This window comes from Panthera leo, chromosome C1 (genome assembly GCF_018350215.1).
Source record: "Panthera leo isolate Ple1 chromosome C1, P.leo_Ple1_pat1.1, whole genome shotgun sequence".
NCBI lineage: Eukaryota > Metazoa > Chordata > Mammalia > Carnivora > Felidae > Panthera > Panthera leo.
In genome coordinates, this window is record NC_056686.1 from 126,173,810 (window position 1) to 126,187,512 (window position 13,703).

A 13,703-nucleotide genomic window follows, 5' to 3' on the forward strand; every position below is an offset into this window, starting at 1 on the left:
ACCAAGAACTTAATTGTGTAAATCCTCCCTAAAAATCTTTATCCGTTATTTAGGTCTCTCAAGATTCACAGAGATTAAGATTATCTAATTATAAAAACAAAAAATTTAAAAATTCAATACACTGGGAAATAGACAGTCATGAATAACAAGAACAAAAGCAAAATTAGCCTCCAAAGGATATCAGATATGTAAAATAAGTATGTTCTCAATATCTACAGAAAGAAGCGATGGAATTAAAACATGGGAAGAAACAAAATACTATCAACATAACCAGCAGATAGGAATTGGATATTCTAGAGCTTAAAAATACACTATCTGACCTCAAGAACAGAAAACAAAATGTTCCTATTCTCCAATTTCAAGATAGGAAAGGACTGAATGTTCTTTGACATTTGTCAGCTAAAGCTTAAAGTATATTCTGCTATTGAACAAACACTTAAACACTCCTGCTTTTTAAAGACTCCAAACTTCCTCAAAGTCTGATTCAATATCAACTCTTTGCTTTGTTTGCCGTCTTTAAGGAGCACAGTTCTCCCTTGCTTTACCAAGTAGTAAATTCAACTTTTTTGTTTCAGCCATATTGAATGAGTTTTGGTTTCAAGTATTTTGAGCGATGGTCTTTTCTTTTAGAAAATCCAATAAATTAATTTAATAGCAAGAGATGGGATTAGTAAACAACAGTATGGGTAAACAACAAATATCCAAGTAAAGCACAGAAATTTTTAAAAAATAAGTAAATACAAAAGATAAGCACTATATAGGACACAGAGAAAAGGTCTAATATAAGTATAACTGGAGACCAAGAAGGGAAAAGAATGGGGCAAAAATAAAATTTGAAGAGATTTGAAGAGACTGAGAATATTCCTAGTGCAAATAAATGACATCAACCCAAAAATGAAGAAGTTTAAATGGAAACTTAGACATATCACACATAGCAAAACTTTTGAGTGACCAAAGAGAAAATCTTCAAAACAACCAGAGGGGGGAAATAACATTTGATAGCAACATCAAAAATACTACATATCTAGGAATAAGTGTAATGATACATGAGAAAGAATTATATATTAAAAATATAAAATCTTATTGAAAAAAATTAAATAAGGGAAATAATAATTGAGATGAAAATAAATGAAGGGCAATTAAATAAACAGAAGAATAATGCATAATAATGGATTAAAATACCCCATCCTATAAAGATATCTACTCTCCCCCAAACTGATATACAGATGCAAAATATTCCATTTACAACCCCAACATTTTTTGGTGAAAAGTGATAAATGATTTTTTTAAAGTTTATTTATTTATTTTGAGAGAGAGCATGTGAGCATGGGAGGGTAGGGGCAAAGAGAGAAAGAGAGGGAGAGCGAGAAAATCCCAAGCAGGCTCTGTGCTGAGAGCCCTGATGTAGGGCTTGATTTCATAAACCATGAGATCATAACCTGAGCCAGAAACCAAGAGTCTGACACTTAACCAACTGAGACACCCAGATGTCCCTGATTTCTACAACTTAAAGGCAATACAAAGAATCAACAACAGCTGTGGCAACTTGGAAAAAATAATAAAGCTGTAAGACTTATACTATCTTAGATCAGATGTCTATTATTAAGTTACAATAATTAAGATTGGCAATCAGATAAATAAAGAATCTATACCTGTACTGTCCTATCCAGTAGCCACCAGATATATGGCTGTTTAAATTTAAATTAATTAAAATTAGTTAAAATATGAAATTCTGTCCTTAGTTACACTAGCCATATTTCAAGAGCTCAGTAATCACATGTGGCTAATAACTACTGAATTAAATAGCACACATATGAACACTTGCATAATGGGAGAAAGTCCAATTAGACAGCACTTATCTAGAAAGATCCACATAAAGTTATGTAATTTATGACAAAAGTCTAATATAGCAGGAGAAAGTTAAGTCTTTCCAATAAATTGTAATGGATCAATCAGACATTTAAATACAAAATTAAATAATAAATAAATAATCAACTCAGATCCCTACCTGATACCACATACAAAAATCAACTCTAAGTGTAATGGAGAACTGAATGTAAAAAATAAAACAATGAACTTTTTAGAAGACAGAAAATTAACTTCACAACCTTGTAGCAGACAAAGGTTTGCAAAACAAGATGCAAAAAGTGTCAGGTGTAAAATACAAGACTGATAATGAGTATTTAAGATGACATTAAAATTGAGAACTTGTGGTTATTAAAAGATATCAGTAAGAGAGGGTTGATGGGGGGGTGGGAGGGAGAGGAGGGTGGGTGATGGGTATTGAGGAGGGCACCTTTTGGGATGAGCACTGGGTGTTGTATGGAAACCAATTTGACAATAAATTTCATATTTAACAACAACAAAAAAAGATATCAGTAAGAAAGAGAAAAGGCAAAACATAGCCTGAGAACATTTATTTGCAACATATATATCTGACAAAAGACTCCTAGAAAATGCTAAGAAGTAGGCAAACAGCCCAGAAGAAAAATAGGTAACACATGAACAGGCACTTAATAAAAGGACAACCAAATGGCTAATAAGCATATGAAAAAGTGTTAAATTTCATTTGTTATCAGAAAAGTATAAATGAAAACCTAAATGGATATCACTATGCACTTGCCAGGATACCTAAGGTGCAATTAAAGACACGCAGTAAGAACCGTTGGTGAGGATGTAATACAACTGGGACTCTTACACACTAATAAGTAAACGTTGGTACACTTTGAAAAATGTTTGGCTGAGATATGGATTGAATTATGCCCCCCACAAAATTCGCATGTTAAAGTTCTAACATCCAGTGCCTCAATATGTGACCTGATTTGGAAATAGAGTCAGTGCAGATGTAATTAATTAAAATTAGATCATTAGCATGGGCCTTAATCCAATATGACTTGTGTCCTTAAAGAAAGGGAAGACGGGCACCTGGGTGGCTGTAGGTTGAGCGTTCGACTTCAGCTCAGGTCATGATCTCGTGGTTTGTGAGTTCGAGCCCCGCGTTGGGCTCTGTGCTGATAGCTCAGAGCCTGGAGCCTGCTTCGGATTCTGTGTCTCCTCCTCTCTCTGCCCCTCCCCTGCTCATGCACTCTCTGTCTCTCAATAATAAATAAACATTAAAAAAAAAAAAGTTTAAAAAAAAAAAAAGGGAATAGATACAAATAGGGAGAGGATGACATGAAAAGACAGCCATCTTTCCCTCAGAACCCTAAAATGGAATCAACTCTTTTAACACCTTGATTTTGGACTCTAGATTCCAGAAATGTGAGACAATAAATTTCTGTTGTTTAAGTCGCCCAGTTGTGGTATTTCATTATGACAGCCCTGGCAAACTGATATGGACAGTTTTTTACTTGTAATATACACAAATGTTATAACCCAACAATTATACTTCTTGGTATACACATGACAGAAATGTTTGTGTATGTATGTATTTACCAAGAGATTTCTATACGAATGTTCATAGCATAGTTACTAGCCTCAAACTAGTAACAACTCAAATATTCATCAACAGTGAATGAATAAAAGAATTATGGTTTATTTACATATGGCAATGAGAATGAACCAACTACAACCATATGCAACAATAAGGAACATTATCACAATGATGTTGAGTGAAAGAAGTCAGATACAAAAGAGTATATACAGATGATTACAATGATATAGTCGAACATATTAATGTAATCTGTGGTTTGAGTCGTCAGGATAAATGGTTGGTTACCTTTGGAGAGGAGGGAGGCAATAGTGATTGGGAAGGGGCAAGAGAAAGGTTTCTGGGATACAGGTAATGTACTATTTTTTTATCTTTCTGATGGCAATACTGTGAAAATTCTTCAAGTTGTATACTTATAATCTGTATACTTTGCCCCATGTATTTTCTACATCATGTCAAAAAATTCATTAAAAACTGAAAAGGTGATGGGTGGCTCCATCGGTTAAGCATCTGACTTCAGCTCAGGTCATAATCTCATGTCTCATGAGTTCGAGCTCCACGTTGGGCTCTGTGCTGACAGCTCAGAGCCTGGAGCCTGCTTTGGATCCTGTGTCTCCCTCTCTATCTAATATTCTCTCTCTCTCTCTCTCTCTCTCTCTCTCTCTAAAATAGATAAACATTAAAAAAAGTTAAAAACTGAATAGGAGATAGAGGAGAACACAGACAACAACCTCTTTGACCTCAGACGGAGCAACTTCTTGCTAGACACATCACCAAAGGCAAGGGAAACAGAAGCAAACATGAACTATTGGGACTTCATCAAGATAAAAAGCTTCTGCACAGTGAAGGAAACAATGAACAAAACTAACAGGCAGGCTACAGAATGGGAGAAGATATTTGCAAATGACGTCTGATAAAGGGTTAGTATCCAAAATATAGACTTTGAAACTTATCAACCTCAACACCCAAAAAACAAATAACCCAAGTTAGAAATGGGCAGAAGACATGAATAGACACTTTTCCAAAGACATCCAGATGGCTAACAGACACATGAAAAAATGCTCAACATATCACTCATCATCAGGGAAATACAAATCAAACCACGATGAGACACAACCTCACACCTGTCAGAATGGCTAAAATTAACAACACAAGAAACAACAGGCATTGGCAAGGATGTGGAGAAAAGGGAACCCTCTGGTACTGTTGATGGGAATGCAAACTGGCACAGTCGCTCTGGAGAACAGTTTGGAGGTTCCTCAGAAAACTAAAAATAGAACTATGCTATGATCCAGCAATTACATTATTAGGTATTTACACAAAGAATACAAAACTACAGTCTCATAGGGGTACATGCACCCCAATGTTTATAGCAGCATTATCAACAATATACAAACTATGGAGAGAGCCCAAATGTCCATCAACTAATCAATGGACAAAAAAAATGTGGCGTGTATATATATATATATATATATATATATATATATATATATATATATATGTGTGTGTGTGTGTACACACACACACACAGGAATATTACTTAGTCATCAAAAAGAATGAAATCTTGCCATTTGCAATGACATGGATGGAGCTAGGACATATCAAGCTAAGCGAAATGAGTCAGTCAGAGAAAGACAAATACGATATGATTTCACTCATATGTGGAATTTAAGAAACAGATGGATAAATGGGAAAGGGGAAAGAGGAGACAGGGGAACAAACCATAAGAGATTCTTAAAAAAATTGTTTTTTAATATTTATTTATTTTTGAGAGAGACAGACAGAGCATGAGGGGGGGAGGGGCAGAGAGAGAGGGAGACACAGAATCCGAAACAGGCTCCAGGCTCTGAGCTGTCAGCACAGAGCCCAACGAGAGGCTCGAACTCACGAACCGTGAGATCATGACCTGAGCTGAAGTTGGATGCTTAACTGACTAAGCCACCCAGATGCCCCAAGAGATTCTTAACAATAGAGAATAAACAGAAGGTTGATGGAGGGAGGGGGGTGGGAGATGGGCTACATGAGTGATGGGTATTAAACAAGACATTTGTGAGGAGTACTGGATGTTATATGTAAGTGATGAATCACTGAATTCTATCCTGAAACTAATATTGCACTGTATGTTAAATAACTAAAATTTAAATGAAAAATAAGATAAAAATAAAAAATTAAAATTAAAAATAACAACTGAGTAGGTAAGTTAAACAGACTAGAAAAACTGAATCATGATCTCTTATTAAAAAAAAGATCTTTAAAAGTAGCCATCATGTCGCACAGATAGACACAAAAAATATGAGACATTAATGGAAGAGGAAAAGGTTAAGTCTAATAGACATTGCAGAAAAAGAAAATAAACAGAATGGGTGAGAATCAATATTTAAAGAAGTAACAGCTGAGAATTTTCCAGAATCAACATGACACAAATCCCAGATTAAAAATGCACAATAATCTCAGGGAGAATATATAAAAAGAAAACCAGAATGAATAAATTATAATGAAACTGCAGAACTCTGAAGACCAAGAGAGAATCCTAATAACAGATACAGATAGATTGGATCTAATCAGAAAAGATAGTTGACCTACAAAGGAATGAAAATTAGACTGATTCTTTTTTTTCCTTTTCTTTTTTTTTTAATTTTCAAACTGACAGAAAAGCCAAAAAGAATACTACAGTGAACACTCTTGTACCACTCACCAGATTCAGTGTTAACATTTTGGCTGACTCAAAGTCTCTCTAAACATACATATGTCCTTTCCTTTTGGGAAAATGTAGAAAGTAGGCTGTTCTCAGGATTCTACATCTCAAATTCTTTATCATGCATTTTCCAAGAACAAGAACATTCTTTCAACTACAACATCATTACCTCATCCATGATAACTGACATTATTCATCACTCTTAATACAGTACAGATGAAATTTTCCTATTTATCTTAAATATGTGCTCTAAAACTTTTCTTTTTACTTATCCAGGATCTAATCAAGATTTATATATTGCTGGGGCACCTGGGTGGCTCGGTCAGTTAAGCGTCTGACCTCAGCTCAGGTCATGATCTCACAGTTCATAGGTTCGAACCCCGCATCGGGCTCTGTGCTGACAGCTCAGAGTGTGGAGTCTGCTTCAGATTCTGTGTCTCCCTCGTTCTCTGCCTCTTCCCTGCTCATGCTCTCTCTCTCAAAAACGAATAAATGTTAAAAAAAAAATTTTTTTTTAAAGATTTATGTATTACTTTCAGATATTTTAACTATTAGGTCTCTCTCAACTTAGGACACTCTCATCACTTCCCTTGGTTGTTTCATGCCATTGTATCACTTGAAGAGTTCAGGTCAATTTTCCAACAAAAATCCCACATTCTGAACAGGTTACACTGTTTCCTCATGATTAAAGGACAGGTAATTTGCAGGAAGAACACCAGTTAGGAATGTTGTATAATTCCTGTGCAGCACATTATGTCTGTAGCTACACCACTATAGGCTATATTAAAGGACCTTTTTGTAGTTTTTCTCCTTGTAATCAATAAGTCACCTGTAAAGTAAATTTTTCAGACTCAAGAGCACACTTTTTAATGGTAACTATGAAAGACATAAGTCAATAGAATACAACCTTCAAAGTGCTAAGAAAAAAAATGGCTATTAAAGTAGAGCTGTAGGGGAGCCTGGTGGCTTAGTCAGTCAAGCGTCCGACTTTTGATTTTAGCTCAGATCATGATCTCAGGGTTGGTGAGATCAAGCCCCACAGTGGGCTCTGCACTGACAGTGCAGTACCTGCTTGGGATTCTCTCTCTCCCTCTTTCTGCTCCTCATCCGTGCATGCACACATGCTCTCTCTCTCTCTCTCTCTCTCAAAATAAATAAATAAACTTTAAAAAATAGTAGAGCTGGAAGAAAAAAAAATAGTAGAGCTATATTGTCAATCGAAGTATCACTCAAGAATGAAGGCATGGGAATGCAAGCTGGTGCAGCCACTCTGGAAAACAGTATGGAGGTTCCTCAAAAAACTAAAAATAGAATTACCTTACAACCCAGCAATTGCTCTACTAGGCATTTATCCAAGGGATACAGGTGTGCTATTTCGAAGGGACACATGCACCCCCATGTTTATAGCAGCACTATCAACAGTAGCCAAAGTATGGAAAGAACCCAAATGTCCATCGATGGGATGAATGGATAAAGAAGATGTGGTATATATATACAATGGGGTATTACAATGGGGTAGGCAATCAAAAAGAACGAAATCTTGCCATTCACAACTACGTGGATGGAACTGGAGGGTATTATGCTAAGTGAAATTAGTCAGTCAGAGAAAAGACAAAAATCATATAACTTCATTCACATGAGTACTTTAAGAGACCAAACAGATGAACATAAGGGAAGGGAAACAAAAATAATATAAAAACAGGGAGGGGGACAAAACATAAGAGACTCATAAATATGGAGAACAAATTGAGGGTTACTGGAGGGTTGTGGGAGGGGGGATGGGCTAAATGGGTAAGGGGCACTAAGGAATCTACTCCTGAAATCATTGTTGCACGATATGCTAACTAATTTGGATGTAAATTTGAAAAAATAAAAAATAAAACAAGTTAAAAAAAAAAAAGAATGAAGGCAAAATACGATATATCCTAAAATTATTATTTTAAGATATAATAAAAAAAATAAATGGGAATACTAGGTATATAGAAAAAGAATGGTTTGCACAGACCTTTGCTTTTATATATATATACTTGCCAGAACTTAACATTTTTAGTATGTCTTGAAAAAAGTACTTTACCTGCCATCTCTTCTGAGGGCAAAAGCAATGCCATCTTTCTGGAAAGGAAGCAGCTTTGCTCTTAGTTTGTCAGGCAAAAAATCCAACTGTTTATAAGATTCATTTGTCAAACAAGAATTCTGAGGTGGAAGAGACTTTTTTATCTTATGAACTCTAGGCATCATGCTCCTAAAAAAAAAAAAAAAAGAAAGAAAAGAAAAAGAAATCACCAAAGAGGAGGGATGGGGAAAATGGTTATTACTACGTGTATTAGAGAATTAAACATAAATAATAATACTAAAGTACTTACATCAGTAGACTTGATATACTATCTACATAAATTGGTTAAATAACTTTCACAAAATGAGCTCTTAAGACAATTCAAAGCACTGAGCCCAAAAGCAATTACTCAATGCACAATCTAGGAACCAGCATCCTTTATTTCATTTGTATTTCAAACTGAACCATAATATAACCATAACCCTGTGTTAAGCAATAAATGTTTTACTGAAAAGTTAAAAATCAACCGGATTTTTTAAAACTAAATTTTTTTTTTTTTTTTGAGAGAGAGAGGGCACAAGTGAGCAAAGGCCAGAGAGAGAGAGAGAGAGCGAGAAAGAGAGAGAGAGAAGCGGGGTTCACCTGAAGCGGGCTCGTGTTTTACCCAAAGCAGGGCTCGAGTTCACCCCAAGCAGAGCCCAGAGCTCATCCCAAGTGGGGCTCGAGCTCACCCTATAAGGGACTGGAACTCATAAACTGTGCTTAATGATGACCCCTCCGGCACCTAAAAACTAAATAATTTTTAAAATAAGAAATGATTTCCTATAGAAAGTGGAAGTCTTTTAAAATTAATCCTTTTAAGATATACATTTTCTTTTTTTTCAACTTTTTTTTTTTATTTATTTTTGGGACGGAGAGAGACAGAGCATGAACGGGGGAGGGGCAGAGAGAGGGAGACACAGAATCGGAAACAGGCTCCAGGCTCCGAGCCATCAGCCCAGAGCCTGACGCGGGGCTCGAACTCACGGACCGCGAGATCGTGACCTGGCTGAAGTCGGACACTTAACCGACTGCGCCACCCAGGCGCCCCATAAGATATACATTTTCATATCACACCAGATTTTCTAAGAATGGGGTAAAACTGCATTTTAAAAATTATAAAATACAAAGACATCAACTCCAAATTTATAATTATATTAACTCAACATTATTAAATGAGATTCGTTTTTAAATATTAAAATGAATTCTTTTAAATCAAACGAATCCACAGAATGAATCACTGCCTGACTGGCACTTTCCTCACCACTGGGTTTCCACAAATGTCATTTTAATTTTTTTATACAAAAATTTCATATATCTGTAAATTCTCAGATCTATGCAAGAAAAAGTCTTACTAAGTCACTAAACTAGAAAACTTCTCTAATAATATTTTGTATTTAGATTGCTTACATGGTTATATATTTTGTATTTTTAAAATAAGGTTTTTAACATTTTTTATTTATTTTTGGGAGACAGAGAGAGAACGTGAGCGGAGGAGGGGCAGAGAGAGAAGGAGACGAAGAATCCAAAGCAGGCTCCAGGCTCCGAGCTGTCAACACACAGCTCAACACAGGGCTCGAACTCACAGACCGTGAGATCATGACCTGAGCCACAGTCAGACGCCTAACTGACTGAGCCACCCAGGCATCCCAATTGCTATGTTTATACAGAATGTCACTCCATCTTCAAAGTAAATTTGCTTTTCTCTTAATTACTTGCAGATTTATAAAACTTTACACCCCACCCAAAAGAAGTCATCAACCTCTGTATCCAATGTTTAAGAATCTCAAGAATTCAACAAATATTTACTAATAACAAATAGTTATAATCTGCCAGAATCCAGAGAAGCAAAGACCACTCTCACAAAGCTTACATTTTTGAGGGGGAGACTAAAAATAAATAAATAATTACAAATAAATAAGTACAAATAATATGAAGGAACTTAAGAGAGTAATGACCGCTTTAGGTAGGCTGACCAGGTAAGGACTCTCCTAGGATGAGCTTAGTCTATAGTGTAAAGGGGGTAAAAGAGCCAACCAAGTTCAAAATTGAGAGAAGAGCACTTCACACAGACAGGATCAATGGAAAGCCTCCACGCTGAGAAAGGGCTGAGTGATTTTAGAAACAGAAAGGAGGCCGATGTGGCTGAACCAAAGTAGAGAATGGTGGAAGATAAAGCTATTGAGATAATCAACAGTAAAATCATCACCTCAAAATATCCATAAGCCTTAAATGACCAATGGGCTACTTACACCCAGGCACAGTTACCAAAAGAAGGGAAAATTCCATATGTTCCCATACCTCTTCACCTTCTACCATTAAAAACTGCCTCACTGCAGACAATCTCTCTTCTGCCATCCTGCCCACTGCTCCCTTGCAGTGTATTCAATAAACTTCTATCTACTTTGTTCAGCCTCAGGTGAATTCTTTCACTGCCCACACCACCAGCCTCTCCCCTACTGTCACCTCACATATAAGAAGAGCCCCTATTCAATCGGGAGAGACACCACGTTGATCTGACAAACACAATACAAAAAAATATGTATATAAGCCATTTTCCCTTATTCATGGGTAAACAACATATTAGTAAACCAAGACAGCAATAAATTAAAAGCCTAAAATATTAAGACATTTAAAATGGGCTTATTTTAGGCACCTGGGTGGCTCAGTCAGTTGAACATCAGACTGGATTTTGGCTCAGGTCATGATCTTACTGTTCATGAGATTGAGTCCTGGGTCTGGTTCCATGCTGACTGAGCTTGGAGCCTGCCAGTATTCTCTCTCTCCCTATCCCTCTGTCCCCTGACTCAAAATAAACAAACTTTTAAAAAATAAACAAAATGGGCTTATTTTAGGAATGCAATGCTAGTTAAACTTTTAAAACTCAATCAAACCCCAAATAATCTTGAAAAAGAATGAAGTTAGAGAGCTTATACTTCCTGCTTGTAAAACATACCACAAAGCTACCAAAGACAGTGTAGTACTAGATTGATGACAGACAGATCAGTGGAACAGATTTGAGATTCCAGAAATAAACTCTTACATTCAGGGTTAGTTGATTTTTCATGTAGTAGCCAGAATGGTAAAACTCTTAAAAAAAAAAAAAAAAAAAAGCAGAAGAGTAAATCTTCATGCCCTTGGGTTATGTGATGATTTCTTAAATACAAAGCCAAAAATAAAAGCAACAACAGCAAAAAATAAACTGGACTTCACCAAAATTAAAACCTTTACAGCTGCAAATAACACCATCAAGGAAGTGAAGACAACCCAAAGAAGGGTAGAAAATATTTTCAAATTATATCTGACAAAAATGGATACCCAGAATATATAAGGAAGATAACCCTATCTAAAAATGGGCAAATATCTGAATAGACATTTCTCCAAATAATGTATATAAATGGCCAATAAGCACACACAAAAAAATGTTCAACATCATTAGTAGTAAGGAAACTGCAAATCAAAACCAAAATGAGATGCTTCACACTCATTAGGATGGCAAAAAAAAAAAGATAAGACCTGGAAATTCTACTTCTAGGTATACACCCAAAACAAATGTAAAACATACAAGCACACAAAAACTTGCATAAAAATGTTCATAGTAGAATTATTCATAGTAGTTAAAAAGAGAAACAAACAAAATGTCCATAAACTGATGACATGATAAAGAAAATGTAGTATATCCATACAACGGAGTATAAAATCAATGAAATCATTGACAATAAAATCAATGAAATCCTGATACATGCTATAACATGAATGAACCCTGAAAATATTAAACTCAGGGACAGAAGTCAAGGTCCAGAGTAGGCAAATACCTTCAGATAGAAAGTAAATGAGTAGCTGCCTAAGTCTAGAGTCTGGACAGTGGGTGGGAAGAGTATGGTGGCAGAGAACAGAGAGCAACCGCTAATAAGCACTGGGTTTCTTTTTAGAGTGATGAAACTGTTCTAAAATTAGATTGTGATGATGGTTCCCAAACTCTATGAATATATCAAAACTCACAGAATTGCAAAACGAGTGAATTTTACAGTATGAGAATTATATCTCAATTAAGCTGTTAAAAAATGCACTGTGAAAAAAGCTCAATCACTGTAATTCTCAAAAATTACAAAGAAGTTGCACAGTCATCTCAACAGTAGGGAAAAAAGCATCTGATAAAATTCAAAATTCATTTAGAACAAAAGCTACCTAACATAGGAAAAATAGGAGAACTTAACTTCATATGATACAAGTTTTTACCAAAAACCTTCAGCAAACATCAGACTTAAGGTAAAATGTTGAAACCTTTCCCTGCAAGATCAGAAAAGACATAAATATATCTATTATTGCCAATTTTATTTAACAGTGTAAATCACCTCACTTGAATTAAAAAAAAAAAAAAGGGAAAGGAGAAATAAAAAAAATCAAAATTTCGTTCCAGTCCAAGACAGCAACATGGGAAAACCCTAAACTCACCTTCTCCATGAACACACCAATTCTATGCCTATGTACAGAATAATTCCTCCTGAAGAAGAACTGAGGGCTGTCTGAACAACTTCTACAAAACAAAAGATAAGCCAATGAAGACATGCTAACAAAGGAAACCCCACCTCTGATGCTGCCAACTGCATAAGGGATGGACTGACCTCGAGCAGATTCATCTACCCTAGGGCACGGAGGAAAAAAAAAAAAAAAAAAAAAAAAAGCCATGGTTTAAAAGGGCAACTAGAATATACAGGAACCAGCCCAACAGAATCCTGCTGAATGGCGGTGAGCTACTGCAACTACCTTCAAGTGGGAGATTCTGGCAAGCCCAACATTTATGCACATCCTCCGCCTTGAGAGTGCAATAGGAGCAGGGTTCAGGTGGCAGAGCCGGCCTACCACATCAGCAAGCACCGCGTCCCTGGCCCATACCAGCCTGGGATGCCCTGGATCACAGAAGAAAATATCAGGGTTTGAAAGAGAAGCTAGTATGTAAAATATCCAGCCATAGAACTCCATCAAACAGCAAGGGAGCTGCTGGAACTCTCCAGGTTGGAGAGGTTGGACAGCATCAGTTTACATTCAGTTTCCACCCTGATGGTGCGGATGGGAGTAGGGTGTGGGCACCTTAGGTGGCCTATTCCTTCAGTGAGCTATGGGCCCCTAGCCCACACCAGCCCCAGCCATCCCACCAAAACAGCCTCAGAGCAGCATACACAAGGACAATCCATGTCACCACTTGTTTACAACTCCAGCCATACTGCCAAGGTGATACACGCATAAAGCACCCCAGTGCATTCCGGGCCTGCACCACTTTGGCTCCAGGAAGCTTGCTAGGGCACCCCAGGGCACAGTGCTCTAAGACCTCCTGGCTCACACCTACTTAAGGCTCCAGCCACCCATCCAAGGTGCCCCCCCTCCATAGAGTGTCCCAGGAATCCCCAGCCCATGCCCATATCAGTTTTAAACACCTGCCAAAGGCACTAGTGGAACACCTCAGGAAACCACTGTCCCCACCCTGC

General features: G+C 36.8%; 1 protein-coding gene across 6 annotated transcripts in view; it reads right to left on the minus strand.

Annotated features, from left to right (window-relative positions):
• The window catches only part of ZRANB3 (zinc finger RANBP2-type containing 3), a 304,853-nt gene that overhangs the window by 274,537 nt on the left and 16,613 nt on the right, over positions 1-13,703 (minus strand). For 4 of the 6 annotated variants that reach the window (XM_042948578.1, XM_042948577.1, XM_042948579.1 and 1 more), the window contains exon 2: positions 8,200-8,367. In XM_042948578.1, the coding sequence (XP_042804512.1) occupies positions 8,200-8,363 (164 nt within the window). In that variant the 5' untranslated portion in view covers positions 8,364-8,367. Of the gene's footprint in view, positions 1-8,199; positions 8,368-12,434; positions 12,511-13,703 lie in introns of those variants that run through there. The other 2 variants (XM_042948576.1, XM_042948580.1) reach the window with 2 other exon arrangements.